This window comes from Trichomycterus rosablanca, chromosome 16 (assembly GCF_030014385.1).
Source record: "Trichomycterus rosablanca isolate fTriRos1 chromosome 16, fTriRos1.hap1, whole genome shotgun sequence".
NCBI classification, from domain to species: Eukaryota; Metazoa; Chordata; class Actinopteri; order Siluriformes; family Trichomycteridae; genus Trichomycterus; species Trichomycterus rosablanca.
In genome coordinates this window covers 24,605,960-24,625,871 of record NC_086003.1, presented here as the reverse complement: position 1 = coordinate 24,625,871, position 19,912 = coordinate 24,605,960, and the positions used below count along the sequence as shown (strand labels likewise).

Sequence of the window (19,912 nt, the reverse complement as noted above, 5' to 3'; positions counted from 1 at the left end):
CTTAACATCATTTTACTTCAGAAACAGTTTAGAAGCTAATCATAAAGTAAATGAATGTAGCCAACAGTGTTGCAGCAACATCTGAGCAGGCAAAATAAAACTCCAAAGGACAAACCAGAAGCATCCACGATTAGTCAGCAGGATTGCCATTAGTGTAGTTAATGCCACTACTTCAGCTAGCACTAAACAGTAGTTCTTTCTGTGATGATAAATGATGATGATGGTGATGTTGATGGTGGAGGTCACATAAATAAAATCAAACAATTCACAGTGTGTAATGAGTTTTTCTTATTATAGCTATTGAAACACTTTGGGTTATGTATTACCAGACTGAACTTGGATTTAGTGGAATTAAGTTTCAAACCTTGGGTGAGAATTACTTATCTCATGGTCACTTTATATACTGATATTTAGCTGGTACAGTTGGTTGCAAAGATTTTAAAGTAAAAAGGAGTTCTGCACCAAAAGATTTAAAAATCAGTGTCGGGATACTCCGCTAGTGCACCAGCGCAGGGATTCTGGACCCTCCAAGTTTGAATCTCAGCTCTGCTACCAGTTGGCTGGGTGCCCCTAGCAGGCATAATTGGCAGTGCCTGCAGCAGACAAAATTGGCCACTAGGTCTGCTGGATGGAAAAAGACCGAACTAAAAAAGGTGGGTGGGGTCTTCAACACTGTGTGAGGACCCTGGTTAGTAGCCCAAGGTGCCTGTACAGAAAAGTGAGGGACACAGTGCAATGCTTATCTGTGGGTAGATCGTAAACATGTTTGGCGTGCAAGGCTTTTAAATTTCTTGCAAAAGCAAGAATAAAACACAGTGCCTAAACTTTTGGACATATTCACATGTTTTTAAATGAATCAGATATAAAGTAACTATGGAAACCCAACACTGAATAATGATTAATCATCTTTAACACATTTTGGTGTCTGTATCAAAAAGGGTAAAAACGATATACTATATATTAATAGGTATATACATCAGACTTCCTTTTTACTTAAAAATCATGGAGTTTATGGTTGATGCCACTACATGCCACTTTTCCCCCATATAAACAGTTTTACTTTTTTAAAGCTCTGGCATTAAGCAACCTTTTTAATATTAAAAAAAGCCAAATTACACTGTTAGTCCTTTCATGCAGTTGGTAATGTATTGTAAATTGTACTGTTCTCTTTTCATAACCCCATTACCTTACTCTCCTCACCCATTTACAATATGTGCATGACGGCAGTGGGTGTAGTCTCTACCCTAATGATAAATGAGATCGAATGAGGGAGAGAAAGAAAATGCTTGCACACCTGGGAGAAATAATAGAAGCTCATTTGCGCTGGAAATGACTAGCGAATGTTACAGGACAGACAAGGACATAAACCTGCTGGTATGCACCCCTGGTAAGTAAAATGCATAAATGTCTTTAAAACAAATTTTACATTCACATTACAGAAGATGTTATGACATGACAAAAGGTTGGGACAAAGATAAAATAATAGTAAAATGTTTACAGAATATTCAAGTTTCATTGTTTTAAAGCAATTAACAATAAGCAGGTACATTGGTAACAGTCAACTTGGTTACCATGATTGACAATAAGAGGAGGTTTCACTAAGAGTTTAGTTTTTGTAAGCAAGATGGCTCATTGTTTGACTGTGGGTGTGTGGGGGGATCACAGGATTCGGGATGGGCGGTGGAGAAAAGGCTCGGTTTCATCATAGCTCCAGTGTGCATCCTCGCTCGCAGCTTGACGCCTCTGCACCACCACCACCGCCATCATTAACAGCCAGAAGAAGAAGCTCACCCAGACGGATTTCTGAGAAGAAATGAGATCAGTAATAATTAAACACAATAATTCTTATAATCAAAATTATAGGGGAACTAAATGTTTGTTTTTTCTGACTAACTGATGGTAGCTTGTAAATGGATTAATGTTTACAGTTAGCTACATTAAAAACTACATTGTGAACTTCTCATATGGCATTTTTACTTTTGCTCATGACTGTCACACAGCTGGTCTGTTAGTGATGTTGGTTTTAGCCTTTTTGGAGCCATAAGCCAAAACAAGCTGGTTTGTTTATGGCCATACTAAAAGTGAAAAAATAAGTATTTGTAGTACTGTTGTTAAGCTTAAATGTTGCACATCTTTAATAGCAAGATGGAACCAGGTGCTGGATGGGTGTGTATGCGATGTTAATTAATACCTCAGCACTGGAAAGTTCTGTGTAAAACTGGCTTCCTGTGTAGGGACTGGACCAGGTTCTATTCTGCACTTCTTCACAGCTAGGAAAAAAAACAACAAAAAGTCACATTTTGTCCCTAACCCATGCCCTTCTTGCTATGAGGTGACAACACTGAGCCACCATGCCAAGTAAATAAGTCCATTATTTTAAAAAGATGGACTTACGTGCTGATGGAGGGGACATTGTGGAGGACAGAGAGACACAGGCTGTCCCTACCGATTCTAATAACACAGCCTGATATTATAAGCAAAATCAAGAAGAGTCCACACAGCCCCACAGACACACTGAGCCATACACTTCTCCTGCATAACACACAGAGACAATAATGAATTTTTTTCTTTGACATTAAGTTTATTTACTTTAAATACTGATCCATTATTGACATTCTGACAATATTTAATGATGCTGAAGAATAATTTTTATTAGGGTTTTATTTTTAGATCTTGATCTGATTTTTTTCTTGAACACTCACCGTTTTACTTCCTCATTCACACAGCTTGTGTAGATCCAGTACAGAATGGCAAAGAAACAGTAAACAGCTACACACACAGAGATGGCTGATAGAAAATAGCAGAGAGAAGAAGAACTGGAGCTTTCTAAGGTTAGGGACTGGTCAGATGTGTTGTGGTTGATGCTGCCGTAGAGAACACATTCTCCAGCAAAGTGACCCTACAGTACAGAACATTATGTACAGCTGAAGTCAGGTTACATACATTTGCAAGGTGCAAGTCTTGGAATTATTATAATTCAGTAAGTGCTACATTACGTGACTGAAATAAAGACATGCCCATTTAAGTGGCTTTTAAAATTATCTGTAGCATGAGTTTGTGTAAATCTAATCTAACACATGAAGCACACACACACACTTGAGGGTCTGACTCTTGAAAATCTTCATCACACGACTCTCATAAAGTCTAATGTGAGGCCAGAGGTTGTTATTCACAAAAGCAAAACAATGCTTCATTCAAACTGAGAGAAATGAACAAGTCCATCATCTCTTTCTTCTCGTTTATTGCAGTTCAGTGACTGTCATTTGTACTCTGAAAAACTAAATATTACTACAAATAATATGTTGTCTTAATCATTATATAATATTAATCATTCCTCAAAAGTGTGTTTTTAGTTGTAATCACTTCTGTTTTAGACCTTTCTTTTTTCAGTCGTAAAGGGCTATTTTAAATAAAAATATATGCAGTGTGGCCCAAAAGTCTGAAAGCAAAAAATTAGAAGACAAAGTTGGATCTTTTGAAAAATACGTACATACATTTTAGGATTTATAAGTTCTTAGTATTTGGCATCACTGAAGTGCTAGTAAACCAGCACATCAGCCTCTTTATACATAAGGTCAGATTTATCTGATTAATAATTAATGATTAATATCTTGTTTATAGTACATTCAATAATATATTAAACTTTATATCTTGTTCATACCACTGCCCATATTCTGTAAATAATGTATGTCGTAGTTACTGTTTATCCTGCACTTGCTGCTTATTGCACTTCTGGTTAGATGCTAAACTGCATTTCGTTGCTTTGTACTTGTACATGTGTAATGACAATAAAGTTGAATCTAATCTAATCTAATTTACTTGAACATTAAATCTTGAATCCTTTCCACTGAAGAACATACAGGAATGTGTTCAAAGATGACTTAAATTGTTCTGCTAATTTTATGATTTGTAGAATTAAAAAAATACAAAACAGAAGCATTTGTAATAGTGGTCTCAGACTTTTGGTCTCCACTATATATGGACACCTGACCATAAGCTTGTTGGAGATGCAATTCAAAAGCATTTATACAAAGTCACCCCCCTCTTTAAAATAGCATCCACTTCTCTTAGAAGGCTTTCCACAAGATTTTGAAGTGTGTCTGTTGGAATGTATTACCATTTGGTCAAAAGTGCATTTGTGAGGTCAGGTAAAATATTGGATGAGAACGTCTGGCTTGCAATTGATAATTCAGTTGATCCCAATGGTGGTGAGGTCAGGACTGGAATTCCCTTACACCAAACCTGCTACACCACTAGCCTTGTGCCAATGGGGCACAGCATGCTAAAACAGCAAAGGTCCCTCCACAAACTGTTGCCACACATTTGGAAACATACTTTTTTCATTAGCTTACAATAAACTTATAAAACCACTAAAATATCTTAATGTTTTTGGGCAAAAAGAAAGCGACTGTCACAAAGAACTTTTGACTTTACAGTATTGAGCAAGACATTCAGATGTCTAATTACTTTTAATTGGCAAACGGTTACAATTTATGCACCCATTAAACATTAATAGTTCTCTTAATTTTGAGTACATTGTTTAATGCTAAGTCTACATTTTAATGCTGGACAAAATGGTAAAAATGTGTAACTTGGCTGAACATAATTTCAAGGTTGTCAATGATGTCATGTAAGGCCATTGACTCCATAAATGTATTTTTTTAAATACGTTTGTAATGCATGATCCAAATGAAGTAGCTATAACATACATACACATATTCAATATCACAGTTGCAAGCCTGATATGTGTGAGCTCAGATGCATGATGTGCAGACTGTGGAGTGTTGCATACCTGAGTGATGGTGAGTTTAGCGGCTGTTATAACCCCACACATGAACGATCCAGCATGAAGCACAAGCTCAAGCGTGAGCAGCCATGGAAGCCCCATCTTTCCTATAACATTTCTAGGTCAGTCAGTCAGAAGTGCAGTAAGCCCAAACACTCATTCCTCTCAGGGAAGGAGGTGATTCTGAGCATGGGTCACTTTAACGCAGTGCCAGCCCTGTGTGCCTCAAGAACAATGTCACTCTTTGCCAATTGTTAGTAGTTGGTGAAACACAGCAGCATAAGTATTATTGAAAGAATGTGCAAGGCAAAACTTTTCTGCTGGTGTTCTTACATGGTGTCCTTATGTGCATCATGTATATGAGTGGCACACTGTTGACAGCAGAGTTTTCTTTCACTCTCATGTCATTAGTGAATCTCATGAATGTCATTATGTGGAAGCAGCTTAATGCTAGCATTAGCAATAAATGCAACTAACCATTTATCTGACTCTCAGCAGACTACTAAGCATTGATTGGTGATCTACTCGTTCATACAGGCCTATATTTAATGCTGAATCTGAATTCTCTTCACATCAAGACCATAGACATGAACTGAACATTAGTGGGGACTAAATTAATTGGGGGGAACCTGCCATTCCAAAACATTGTTGCCATATCAACCTCTAGGAACACTGACACCTAACATTATGCAAAGCTAAGCTACCATGAAGGCTGCTCGAAAAATAAAACCTTGCTACTGTCTGTTTAGACACCTGACCATGAGTTTGTTGGACATCAAATCTCAAAAACAAATAGTGTTAATTATTTTAATAGAGTCACCTCTATGTGATTTTTTAATGTAAAACAACAGCCACTCTTCTGAGAAGGCTTCCTACAAGACTTTGAATTATGTCTGTGAGAATGTGTGCCCATTCAGTCAAAAGAGCATATGTATGGCTGGGCACTGATGTTGATCAAGAAAGCCTTGATTAATGTCGCAGTTCATTTTAAAGCTGTTTAGTGGGGCTGAGGGTGGCACGGTGGCTCAGTGGGTAGCACTGTTGCCTCACAGCAAGAAGGTCCTGGGTTTGATCCCCAGGTGGGGCGGTCCAGGTCCTTTCTGTGCGGAGTTTGCATGTTCTCCTTGTGTCTGTGTGGGTTTCCTCCCACAGTCCAGAAACATGCAGTCAAGTTAATTGGAGACACTTTGTTTTTGTTTTTTTGTAATTTTGTTTTCTGAAATGTAAATTTGTTTTGCACTTCTCGGCCACCGTAGTTGTGGCTGAAACACATGAATGAACAAATTAGAAGGGGTGTCCGTATAGTTTATGACAGAGAAATTTGGCTTATTCCAAATAGTTTTATAACTTTATTCAGACTTCAGTAGGTGGCGGTACTGCGGTGCTCAGTTTGATATTAACCGCTTCAGTTCAGACCAGAAGAAGTGTAGTCACCCGAGGGAGGGACTATATGGAAGTTTAATGTGGATATAACATTACTACACTCAGTAAAATAGTGAAATGGTGCTGAAATAAAATGTCTAAAGTGCACTTATATCTTAATTAATAAATTCAGTTAGAACAGAACTCTTCACAATGGCTGGCTCTGTAGTTCCTCTGTTGTTTACATGTGTGTGGATAATGCTGTGTGTAACAGGTAAGATGGGATTCATTTGTTTTTGGTTTCTGTGTGGAAAAAAAAAAAGGAGAATAACTTTCTTCATATGTTTTAATTTGTACCACTTGATTCTGTGCTTTATTCTGGTCAAGGCCGCGGTGCGCGGTAGCCAAGGCGTCCTTTGTCTCGTATCTCCGCCAAACATTAAAAACAGTATAAAAGTAGGTTTTTGTGTTTCATCAACACTCATAGAGCTCTTTCCTAATCATGTACACAAGCGGTTCATGGTTAGACAAGTTTAGTGTGTAAAAACTCCAGTGACCTGCACAAAGTCCAGACCTGAACCCCTCACATCTTTGATGAATTGGAATGTCGATTGTGAGTCAGCCTTACAGTCCAGCATCAGTGCCTGACTTTGCAAATGGTCTTTTGACTAAACAGGCACAAACTTCCACAGACACACACTTTAAAATCTTCTGGAAAGCATTCCTATAAAAGTAAGGACTAATAGTCACATGGTCAGGTGTCCACAAACTTTTGGTCATATAGTTTACGTAATATTTGTTTTCCAACATTTGACTATGCAGTTTATCTCTACTCATTTTAAAACTTCTCAAAACTGTTAATTCAGCGCACTACTTTTTCTTGGGATTTTTTGGCCTTTTCCCCTTTTTTTGTTTGTTGACAGGATGGTACCGGCATGGTGTTGCTTTTATATTTTGTCCTTCAGCTGATGTAAAGTATTCCTAATTTTGTTTTCCCCCCAGCTGATGACAGTATGGTGTTCATTCCTGGTGGTGATGTGAAAATCGGAACAAATGCTGCTGACGGCAGAGATGGTGAATCTCCTATCAGATCTGTAACTGTTGAGCAGTTCAAGATGGATAAATATCCAGTCACTAACTCTCATTTTAGGTAAACTTAAATGGTAACTAATTTTGCATTCTCCTATCTCTCTATCTTCAAATCTCTATCTTTCTATTTTTATCTATTTGTACTAAAAATGTTTATTGAGGACACACTTCTGTAACTCACTCTGGACAAGAGCATCTGCTAAATGCTGTAAAAAAAAAGTAAAAAAACAAACAAACTTTACACGTTATGCACAATTGGTGTTTATTTGCTAGATGTGACATATTGGGGAAATATTTTACGTAAAGTTTACATAATTAATTTTTTAGTGGAAATTAGGTAACAAACTTTTGTAGACATTTTGTAAGCATTAAGGCATTTTTCTGTACTCCTAAATACCTATTTAATGTCCCTCAATCTTATTTCTTTAATCTCTAGAGAATTTGTCAGGTTGCAGAAGTATAAAACAGAGGCCGAGACATTCGGATGGAGTTTCGTGTTCCAGGATTTTGTGTCTGAGCAGCTGAAAAGCAAGATCACTCAGAAGATAGAGGTATGAATGCAAGTCTTTGTAAATTGACCCTGTAGAACTGAAAGATTGCAGTGTGCATAATGCTGGTATGGTCTTTCTATTTACTTTCAGTTTACATTTCTGTTATTTGTTTTAGTCTGCACCCTGGTGGCTTCCAGTTGAGAAGGCATTTTGGAGACAGGTAAATTCATTGTGCATACTGTTATGATTTTAGTGCAAGAGGTGCAGCTAAAGTAGATGCTTGGTGTCCAGTGTTTGGATAATTCACCCAACAAACAACCTGTGTTAGGACATGCTATCTACAAAAAAATCATACGTCACCATTCGCTGCCCCAAGTGATCAGTTAAGTGCCTTAAAAGCACACCAGCATGTGACATTTTAATACTGGGCACAGTCAGCTCTGTTAGCCTTGTAGCACCATTAGAAACTTTAAAATCATCAAAAACCATTGGACACACACATCAAATACAGATAAGCTACTGTAAGAAAAGTGAATTATTTTGGCTTAACCATTACTTTTTTAATCAGCTTATTGTTCTTTTCTAATTATCTAAAGCCCAGTGGACCAAATACGGGTATTAAAGATCGTCTAGACTCCCCAGTGGTGCAGGTGAGCTGGAACGATGCTCAGGCTTACTGTAAGTGGAAGAAGAAAAGGCTACCTAGTGAAGAGGAGTGGGAAATTGCTGCCCGTGGAGGACTAGATGGTAAAACACGTTTCAATCAACTATGACAAAAGAGTTCTGCACTTTTAAGTGCTTTTTTTAATGTTTATCATTGATTGTGTTTTTCAGGAAGGACGTACCCATGGGGCAACAAGTTCCTACAAAATCGAACCAACTTGTGGCAGGTTATTGTGGTTATAGAAGTGTACAAGGATTTCAAAAACCCTGAAAAACCTTTTAAATATTTAAATACGACGTGCTGTGGTAAAGTTAATTAAATGAAGTGTTGAATGATGTATTTATTGTAGGGGACATTCCCAGATGGGGACACAGCGGAGGACGGGTATCATGGTGTAGCACCTGTAACAGCATTTCCACAACAGAATAATTATGGTACACAAACATGCACTAGATTGATTTGCACGTAATGCAATGCTTACTAAAAATAACACGAAAATACATGTTCATGAAGCTTTTTTTTATAACACACTAATAAAGTTGTGATTATTAAATCAACTGAGGTTATACAGTCATGACCATCTTATGGAATCTATGTGAAATTGTGTTTTTCAGACATGGAAAAAGAGAAAGATGTAAATTTGGCATTTTGCCAAAAGTATGTGGACACCCATTTTATCATTTAGATTGGGTGTTTCAGTTGCACCCATTGCTGATAGGTGTTTACAATCGCTGTGTGTCAACAGTTTAGAAAAGGGCTTTTCCTGTTCAGTTCCCCTGTGCACAAAGCAAGTTCCATAAAGACTTGGTTTCAATAGACTGCACAGAGCATTGACCTCAACCCAAATGAAAAACCTTTGTGATAAACTGGAACTGAATCATGCATTTGAAATTGTTTGTCCTACTAGCTCATGGTCCACATACATTTGGCCGTATAGTGTCCATCCCAATAAGTATCAATAAGTTCAATAAGTCAATAAGATATAAATAGATAAATATAAATATAGAAATAAACATAAATAGATATAAATAGCTAAACATAGTGTTATTTCAGTCAAATATGTTAGTACTTCAGGTATTCTTATGATGTAATGTGTTATTTCAGGATTATATGACATGCTGGGTAACGTGTGGGAATGGACGTCTTCACGCTTCCCCTCAGCTCAGTCTATGTATGTCCTGCGCGGTGCATCATGGATCGATACTGCAGATGGATCAGCCAATCACAGGGCACGTGTCACCACCCGGTCAGTCCTAAGTACACCTCCTGGTTGTTCTTTAAAGCTGTGATTGGTTCCACATTATCACATGTCCTAACCTACCTCCTTTGTGTTAAACATGTGATCTGTGATGGTGAACTGGTGATTAATTGTCTGCTTTGCTTTTTTTTATAGAATGGGGAACACACCAGATTCAGCATCAGATAACTTAGGCTTCCGCTGTGCTGCAGACTACAAGTCTAAAAACCAGAAGAGCAAAGAAAACACTGAGCTGTAAGGACGAATCAGGAGAGGATGCCGGACGGGCACTTGGATTTTAATAATGCATTTCTCCTGTGGAGACCAGAACTCACCATTAATTATAGAAGCTTTCCACTTAACACTGTAAAAATAAAAGCAGCATTTTAAGATATGTTTCTTGGTTGTGACTTTTGTTATTAATAATTCTGGAATTTTAGGACAGACAGTACTTAGTAGTCAGCACCACAGGTTTCAGGGATGATTATGTTTCTTAGAATTCTAGCCACAGATGTGACATAATTAGGGAGTCTACCTGTGCAACCCCAACAAGGAACTGAATAATTAAACCTCCTGTGTTTATGAACCTTCCTAGTATTTCTTTGGGTTCTTAGGACAGTTTGCCTCTTTGGATAGTCTCAATATTCAGAGTCTGATCTATCCTGATAGTGAAATAAAAATGTATTAATAATTATTGCAGCTTAGAAGAATGCTTCCAGAAATGTTCAGGGTTCCAGTTGGTCTTGTATTGTAGTTTTTCTATATTTACTTTTCCCAAACTGGATTATTGTTGGGTCAAGCTACAGAGAGAAATTCAATCTAAAGTCACAATAGTCATTGCATTGTTACATTTCTGTACACACGACTTATCTAAATCTAACAGTTTTCTTTTGGTCTGCTGGTTCTTAAAATGCTATCTAATCCCTTGTACAATACAGGGAAATTATGAAATTATGAATACGTTAAGGAGGCATCTCCTTTCCAAAACATTCAAAGCTTTTCTGTTTCAGTAAATAAAAGCTTTTTCCTTTTTACACTGTTATTGTGCCACAGTTACTCAACCAGTGTCGAGAACCGTTTTATATATATAAGCTAGTGTAAGTTGTTTGATTTGGGCTGGAAGCACAGACATATTACATCCAATACTCATGAGCTGAGACTAATTAGAAGTAGGGGTGGCACAGTGGCTCAGTGGGTAGCACTGTCGCCTCACAGCGAGAAGGTCCTGGGTTCAATCCCCAGGTGGGGCAGTCCGGGTCCTTTCTGTGTGGAGTTTTGGTTGTTCTCCCCGTGTCTGCGTGGGTTTCCTCTGGGAGCTCCGGTTTCCTCCCACAGTCCAAAGATGTGGAAGTGAGGTGAATTGGAGATACAAAATTGTCCAGGACAATTAGTGGTGCAATTAGGATAAAAGCCTTGGGTACATGGTTTAAATAGATTGGTAATTAGTCACATTAATTAACTATAGTTTTTGTGAAATATTGGCCAAGCAAAAACATACAGCTGATAGACAAAAAGTGAAACCATAATATATAATATAATACAGGTAACAGTAACTTTATTTAAACAGCTATAGATAGCCTCTAATTCTAATTGGAATGTGGTCCTGAAAGCCCTGACGTTTGATATTTTTGTCCTGTCTCTATACGTGACATATTTACAGTGTAAGACATTTAACTGACGTTTGACGTTTGTTGGTACAGAGATTTCATTATGCTGTGCCCAACCCGCTCTCATAAACGTGCCTGTGCAGGTGTATCCTAGCTACAGTGCCATTAATAAGAGCAACCCTGCACTCTGGATTTATGGTATCGTTCTTTTGTGGCGCCACACCTTGTGAGAAAACGTGCACGCTATTTTTATTCAGAGAGCCAGAAAAACAAGTTTGCATGCATTTCTGTGCCTTCCCTCACTCTCAAAACAAATCTCACTTGGTGGGGTTGAGTCATTTTGCTTGGTGGCTTTCAAGAGACAATGGAGGGCCTTGGTTTTTTTTATACACCCCATCGGACACAAAACAAACTGCCTCCCTCCAACAACCTGTTACAGCCAGTTATACATATCCAGGTGACCAGTGAGGATGATCGAAGTTTGCGTCCAATTTCTCCAGTGGAAGTAGAAGATACAGACAGGGAGATATTGAGCTTAACCTTGCAGGCACAGGACAAAAACGATTTAAAGATGGAACCAATCGACGAACGTGAGAGTTCCAGCGTAATGGATCAAGCAGGTGGAGTAGGCCGGATAAGACTGGACTCAGGTGCTGAGCCGCCTTTGAATAAGCCCATTCGCTCATACATGGATGAAAGCTTACCGGACCTGCTCAGGAGTGGGAGCCCCCTCCGCAGAAGGGTGTCAAGCCCAGTGTCAGACACGGTAAGATATTAAGTTATTATTGCATATTTATGTAGTAATTTATTCCAGAAATATGTTTTGTTAACTGATGAACAGAGTAGTCCATATTGCCTCTAGGATCATGACCTACTTTCACATAAAGGGTGGAAGCACTGCTTACAGGATCCACCAAAAATCCTAATCAGGTCTATCAGTAATAAGTCTGTTGTTAAAAAAAACTTACACCAATCCTTCTTGTGTTAAATAAAACTATAATTATTGTCTGGTGATTAGTTGACTTTGGATTCTGCACAGCTCATTGATCAGGATTGTGGTCTACAAAGAATATTGAGAGATGTTCACAAGATAGTCTAAGTTATGCACCAGTAGATGCTAGCATCTTTCATTTTCAATGAAATACTGATGCAATATACAAGTTTTTATATTAATTCTGTATTAATTGTCCCAGTGGATCAGAAACGTTGTGTAATTGTGATGTGTCTTAAAATAATTGGTGCCCAGTGTTCATGTGCATGGCCTGTGTCAACATGACCCATTCTTCTGTAATCTATTATTAACATTTTACTCAAGTATGTATATTAAGGAGGTCCCGATCAAGACTGTAAGTGTAAAATGGGTATTTAACTTGCACAATTAACTGTTCCAGACTGTAATTCTCTTTAAGTGCTGTAAAAAAAAATAAAAAAATTATAGTATACAAAGATGCACCAGGCAAGTTTTCTATTTTTTTAAATACATATTTCTTTTAATACGATTCTAATAAAGTATCAAGGCTTGGTGCTGATCTGATATTTACATATTCCTAATAGTTCAGCAGATTTAGAGTTGAGAGAAACATCAGTGGTGTGATCATGACGTGCTTTCACATAATTGGTGTATTTTGTTCACATGAATCACCTGTGCCAAACTCTCAACATCACATGTTCACGTCATCAAAAACGTCAAAAAATGTCACAATCAGTCCAACGCCAACCCAACATTCCAGGTCAAAACTAGTTGTCATGATTAAATTAACAAAATAAATGTTTAATGTACAACTTGAAAGGGAAGTCACTGATTTGTTTTGTTTTTTTATATATATTTGGAAACTAGATTTAGTGAACAAGATCTAAAAGTAGTTTTAAACAGAAAAGCATCTTAAGCATTTTCAAAGCATTGGCAGGAATATGTTTTGGCATTTGGAATCATAAGCAATTGTTTACCCTTGGTAGCTGCACCATCCTGATAAGGGTCATGGTGAACAACCCAGAAATACTAAGTGCAAGGTGGGAATACACATGGACAGAATGCCAATCCATTACAAGACATCACACAGGTACTCTTTTACTCACACAGCAGCAATGCACTGTAGGAGGTAGGAGAAACTGCACTACCTAAAGAATTTTCTCAAAGATAATGTACCAAGATGATCCCCACATGGACACATGAACAACTTCTCAAAGCCAATGTCCAAAGTCTAGCATCAAACTAAGGTCCTAAGAAACCTTGTCGCTGAACCTGAAACAGCAGTTTCACCATATTAATCTTTCAGGTTAAAATTAAATTAGATTAAATTTTATTGTCATTGTGCAGAGTACTGTACAAGACCAGAGCCAATACAATGCATGAGCATCTAACCAGAAGTGCAAGATAGAGATTATTTACATATAATACTGTTAAAGTGTGTATCTTGATGGTCCATCTGTAGTCGTATTTCTACTCAGTGCTTTGAAGCTCAGCTTATGCTAAGTGCTTCAGTCTTGATCTTATCTTGCCAGCTTAGTCTCAGTATTGATCACATGGGCTCAGGCTGGATAGTTGGACCTGTCCAGCCCAAAGCAATTAGCAACATTTTCAAGCTGAAATGATGACATTCCAGTTGTGGAATGTGGATTTGACAGGTTTTTAGGTGAAATCACCCAACAGGTATAACAAAAATGAGGCTTTGTCCCAAAACACACCACCTGGTATGTTAGGAATTTGTATGTAAAACTTAGATTAATATGTGTATCTATTTAGAACATTATTTTAAGCAAATAACCAAACCATGACTGTCCTGTGACTATGTTGAAAACACCAGCTGGCTGATGATCCTGGTCATTTGCCACCAGAATGGATTTTAGACTGTTAGACTAACCTGAGCTAGCTGGGTTCACCTGACTAATGGGTTTTTATTCCATATGGCACTAAAATACCTGGTGATTACCAGTATATAAATAAGTGTATTTTTGTGTGGTTCCAGTTGAAGCAGATGAGAAAGGAAGTGGATCTGACTCGAAAGAGAAGTCTAAAGCTGAAGGCTCAAGTTGATAAACTTCAGGGACAGAGTCAGGACGGGCTTGTCTGGAGTCAGCACCGAGAACGGGTAAGAGAGACGGTGCACGCTCTCCAAACACAATCTGGTTTGTTTCCTCAATCAAAAACCTGTTTTAATAAAGTGTAATTCCTCAATAAAAATCTTATTAGGTAAGAGAAAAATGCCCAGAAGCAAATTAACTTCTGGCCTTTTTTGTTAAAATCCAGATGAAATAAATTGAATATACTATATAAAAACCATAACAATTTGTTAGGTTTGTTAATTCAATTAATTTTAGCCTTTTTGGAAGTTGAGAGGTTGCTGATCACATAGGTGGTCACATCAAATTGCCCGTGTTTATTAATACCTTACCATTTATATGGAATATTGTATTACCGTGTTAATACTGTCTTAATGCATTATTTTGTATCTATAAAAGGTCTGCAAATGTCCATGGCAAAGTTGACCAAAGTTAAATTTTACATTAGGTTTCACTGCATGACAGTATTTCTTTGCATAGAAGGTCTGCAACACAAACCATGAATGACAGTAAATTTCATTAAAAAAAAGAATGTGATTTTACAGTGAAACTGCAGCTTAGCACCCCCAGTTCCTACGGTTTGACCAGTCTTGGCAATTAGAATTTTTTTTTGAAGATTTCATGCTTATTGTAATTTCTGGCAACTCTATTTATTCCCTTAAAACATCAGTTTTTTCAGTCTCATTACATTTTAACAGGTTTTTATTATATATTTAATAAATGAGCTGTAGCTGCACGGATTCAGTTTAAAACACTGATGCTCGCCTACAAAGCAAAAAATGGACCAGCCCGAAGCTACCTTCGAGGTCTAATCAAAGGCAGTTCTGTACGACGCAACCTCTGAGCCACTAGTCTCGCTTGACTTGATCCTCCACCCAGGACTCGAGGAAGACAAGCATCAAGGCTTTTCTCTGTACTGGCAGTGGTGAAACAAACGTCCTCTGTCTGTCCAAACATCTGAGTCTCTTGCTGTCTTCAAAAGATGATTAAAAACCCACCTCTTTAATTTACTAACACTCTTATTCATTTCCTGTAAAAAAAAACTCCCAAAAAAACTCTTTGGTTCTAACAGGGTTTTCAGCAGATGTGTGTCTTGAACTGTTGTCTACTTAAACTAGAGTATGGTAATGTTTACTATGGAAGTTCTTCTGTAATTCGCTCTGGATAAGAGCATCTGCTAAATGCCGAAAATGTAAATGTAAATGTAAAATGACTCGTATTATTATCTGTATTAATCTTCAGGTAACTGAGGAGATTCAGTCTATTGTAAAGCTCCTGCAGCCTCTGACAGATTTTGATCCGAAAGCAGATCCTCCCTCACAGAGCGACCAACTGGATGCGTCACTGCACCAGCTGAAGAACGTGGCACGTGCGCTGGCTCTCAACCACACATCGAATGTAAGTCTTTACATTCACATCAATCATGTTATTAGATGTAATACTGTACAAACATTTGACCTGTAAGCTGCAATTACATGGTCTATATAATAAATGAATCATAAACAAATCTGCAAATTTACATCAACAGGGGAAGACTAATTATGAGAAGACAGATGAAGAGGTTTCTGTATTACAACAAGCTCTACGTGACAGAGACGACGCTCTTGAAAAGTGAGTGCAGATTTTTTTGTAGCTTGAGTTAAAACAGTACGTTATGGGAAAATAGCAATGCCATTTTAAAATAAATCAGTGACAAATACATGATTTTAAATTCTTAATGAGGAACAAATTCTGCATCGCAACACGTGCAAGTACAACACAAAAAAGTTTAACTATCAGAGGTGTTCTGTCACCAGGAGTCAGCACTTCAGAGCATGTCTGATACATTAAATAATGTGCAGCGTCAATGTAAATAAGTTCTTACTATTGCTACAGTGCTGTTACAGGAAATTAATTAACACCTTCTGACCAATCAGGAGTTAAACTAGTGCTGTTATATTAATTATTATAACATTAAACACATAGTAATGTATAAATCACTCTCCAATATCTCAAATTTAAGTATGACAGGATGTTTTTTTCCCCTCTTTTTGCACCCAGTTTGGATATGCTGAATTTTCCTGTGCACTCTAGTGATCTTTGCCCACCGCACAATGCCCTCACTGGCCAAAGTGCCACAGGCTAGCATACGCCTCTTGCGACACGTGTGAAGGCATAGGCCACATCTTCACATTGGAGGATTGTCAGTTGTGAATTCTTATAGAGAGTCTCAGAGCGTACAGACCACAAGCCTTTCGTGGTCTGAACGTACAAGTTAATTTCCCAGCCAGCCTCTCCTCCCTTAGACATGCCCAACTGAGTGACAGCCAGGCTGATGCTACTGAGAAATAGGATCTGAAAAAATCTATTACAGCCACCTTAATTAAAACCAGTAATCAAGTCATTCAGTGGTTACTGTTAAGAGAGAACCTAGCCGATCTGAGTCTAATGAACAAACTGTACTGCAATTTTGTATGTAATTAATGTTGTCATTGCTATGTTCACATAGTAATTATAAGTACTGTACTTTTTAATTGTCATGTTTGTACATTTAAACAGCTGACGTTAAATAGATGACATCAGGAACAAAAACATATAACAGTTTGAAGATATTACTATTTAGTGTTACACAGCTATGTAAATTAATAGTAATTTTTCCACCGTACTACTGGAAAAAAGTCAAACATTAAAACACTAAAACAAACCTGCTGCCATCTCATAAAAACCTACAATGATCAGATTACTGATCCGGTTTTGTAGGTATCAGAATATTCTGTACATGTAAACACATTCGTTGTATTTTAATGGTCTGAATTTACCCAACAGAAAGAAAGCTATGGAGACAGAACTTATGAAATGTAAGACAGAACTAATGATGCTGAACAATCACCTTCTGGAAGCAGTGCAGCGGAGACTGGAGATGGCCATTGAGCTGGAGGCCTGGAAGGTGGGTTTAAATCTCACTGTTGGTAGCTGTTTGTAGCAGTAATGTTGGATTTATAAATATAATTGAAAGCACCCAGTGTTGTAGACTGGGTTCGGTCTTCACTTATGGTCACTGTAGTAATTTTAATTTTAGTAAGGTCTCTCTTAGTTAAATAGTTTTTTTTTTTCTAAATCATGTGAGTAAGGGAGTGAATGTGTAATGTCCTGCAGTAGATTGGTGCCCTGTTCAGGGTGCATACCAGCATGTGTCCAGTGTTTCCATGTGACACAGGACCCAGCGACTTTCTGATCAGGATGAAATTTTGTATAAAAAGAATAAACTAAAGAATAAGTATACTTTGAGTTTGGTACATAGCTTGGCATAACAATTTAACAGCTGCTAAACAACCTTTAATAATTTAATTTGGTATTCAAAAGCAATGATAAACATAACAGTGATATCACACTCAATAGCCATAAATCATGAACCAGTGTTTCTACATTTAGATCCTAAAGTTTCATTAACTTGCATAGTTTGTGCTTCTTCCAAAATCTCCAATCCCAAAGAGTTAAATCCTAGGTAATTAACTGATCTGTAAAATTAGGTGTGTTGGAGAGAGCAAAATTGTCAATAAAAAAGCAATATTCTTTTTTTAAATGCAGCTATTTAAAAAGAAACAAAAAATGCCCTTCCACAGACTTACAGTATCTATCAGTTCAGATTAAACCCTGATTTTAAACAGCTGATCCTGCTGGCTGGATCTCCACAGGACTTCAGTCTAAAGCCAGAATTACCATCTGCACTGAGCTCAGCTTTCAACACTGTTCTTTAAGCCCCCCAGACGCTTAAAGGAATTATTCAGCGTTTCTCAACCTAATCTCTGCTTACCAGATCTGTAGTTACTGCTTTCAACATGATTCCCTGCACTGAGAGAAAAGCATGTTTACTGAAAACCTGCTAATAATAAAGATGGTCAACAGTGTTGCAAAATGCTCATACATAAATATAAATATCCTACCTAATTAAAGGTTTTTGTACTAAAGTACTGAGACCAAAATGTACTACTACTATACTACTACTACTACTACTACTACTACTAATAATAATAATAATAATAATAATAATGAGCCAAATGACAAATCTGTATTTCTGGGTTTGGCAATGCAAATGTAAATTTTCAATATACAGCATACAATATAAAAGATGGTATCAAAACAATTTATTTTAAACTATTAGGACAAGAGTATAAAGTCACCCTCCAGTCAGCTTTTACATAAAAACATAGTCCTAAACCCATAACCCCAGTGAACAACTTTAGACTGAATTGGAACGTCAATGTCAAATCAGGGCAACTACCTATAAATGCCCATGGTTTTGCAACGAGATGGCCAACAAGTTCATGCGTCCACATACTTTTTGTCATATATTGTGTTTAATGCACATGTGTGATTTTGAGCATAAAAGTCATTATAATGACAGATTGCTTGTACGAGGGATCTTCAAAAAGTTTCTGCACTTTTATATTTTGATTAGAAATGGTGAGGGTGGCAGGAGTAGTAACTGGTCGTGTCTAAGAGACTGAGAGACTCTTATAGTCCGGATTTAGCTCCATCTGATTTCCACCTTTTTGGACCACTGAAAGAAGCTTTAAGAGGAAGAAGATTTTCATGTGATGGTGATGTGAAAACAGCGGTGCATGAGTGTCTATGCACTCAACCAAGAACAAGATGGCAAAATCATCAGTTTCTCCTTCCTTACTTTCTAACAGGACGATGTGCAGACCATCCTGAACCACCAGCTCCTGAGTCAGCAGCAAGCAGAACAGGCCCAGAAGAAACCCAGAGGTTTTGGAGCTCTGCGGCGCAACAAACAGCCTAGCCCGACCCCGTCTCCATCAATAAGCCGTTCATCGTCTCCAGCATCACAGGCCCCTAACACACCGGTGGCCCAGCGCTGGAAGGAAAAGCTAAGACGAGGACGCGTCTCTCGACTAGGTGGTGATACCCCTGAGCAACAAGCCAGCCCCATCCCTCCTGAGTCTTCTGACAGCAACAAGGAAGACAGTTTTCAGAATGTCTCTCTGGACTAAGCTTAAGTTTAGATTCTATTATTACAAATATAGATTACAAAACACAGTCAGGGTGATTCTTTAAAACGAAACAGGAAACAGGCATTCAATCTTTTACCAGCACTGGAGTGTTTATGAATATGCTTTTTGAGCATAGAAGAAAGAGGCTGAAATTGTTGCTTCAAAATGACATCAGGATTGTGAGAGTTTGGTTTGTCTGTGTTTATTTATTTATTGGACAGCCAACATTGGACATTCTGCAATTTCCCTCTGGGATCAATAAAGTATTCTGATTTTGATTCTGATTCTGATTCCCAGAAAAATGCCACCTGATCTGAGCAATTTCTTATTTAAACAAAATCATACATTCAGAACAGAAACTATTCTTTATATTATTAAACTAAGACATTTTGGGCGCTCTGGTGACACAGGGGTAAAGAATAGTAGCCTGGATAAAAAGAGGGTTGCATCAGGAAGGGCATCCGGCGTAAAAACTCTGCCAAGTCTGGTATGCAGACCAGATCAGCTGTGGCGACCCCTGAATACGGGAGCAGCCGAAAGAAGAAGAAAAAACCTTGCTTAAGAAAAACTACGATTTATTTTGGTCTGCATGCATGATGTATATTGTATTTTTATTGTTTTG

At 37.8% G+C, this 19,912-nt stretch overlaps 3 protein-coding genes across 3 annotated transcripts; 2 read left to right on the top strand and 1 right to left on the bottom strand.

Moving 5' to 3' along the window:
* Positions 1-1,659: 1,659 nt before the first annotated feature.
* tmem179bb (transmembrane protein 179Bb) lies at positions 1,660-4,891 on the bottom strand. The gene is made up of 5 exons (XM_063012130.1): positions 4,793-4,891; positions 2,703-2,899; positions 2,395-2,532; positions 2,192-2,270; positions 1,660-1,803 (listed from the first exon to the last, which is right to left on the bottom strand). Exons 1-5 carry the CDS (start codon positions 4,886-4,888, stop codon positions 1,660-1,662), a joined length of 654 nt encoding a protein of 217 aa, XP_062868200.1. The 5' UTR covers positions 4,889-4,891.
* A 1,321-nt stretch (positions 4,892-6,212) lies between these two features.
* sumf2 (sulfatase modifying factor 2) lies at positions 6,213-10,023 on the top strand. Its single transcript, XM_063011455.1, has 9 exons — positions 6,213-6,422; positions 7,151-7,298; positions 7,674-7,788; positions 7,904-7,948; positions 8,325-8,475; positions 8,563-8,618; positions 8,742-8,826; positions 9,497-9,638; positions 9,786-10,023. The coding sequence occupies exons 1-9, from the start codon at positions 6,362-6,364 to the stop codon at positions 9,886-9,888; spliced, it is 906 nt and encodes a 301-aa protein (XP_062867525.1). The 5' UTR covers positions 6,213-6,361; the 3' UTR covers positions 9,889-10,023.
* A 1,784-nt stretch (positions 10,024-11,807) lies between these two features.
* Positions 11,808-19,290, top strand: bicdl2l (bicaudal-D-related protein 2-like). The gene is made up of 6 exons (XM_063012156.1): positions 11,808-12,002; positions 14,203-14,325; positions 15,539-15,694; positions 15,825-15,907; positions 17,102-17,222; positions 18,970-19,290. The coding sequence occupies exons 1-6, from the start codon at positions 11,808-11,810 to the stop codon at positions 19,288-19,290; spliced, it is 999 nt and encodes a 332-aa protein (XP_062868226.1).
* The last annotated feature ends 622 nt before the right edge of the window (positions 19,291-19,912 follow it).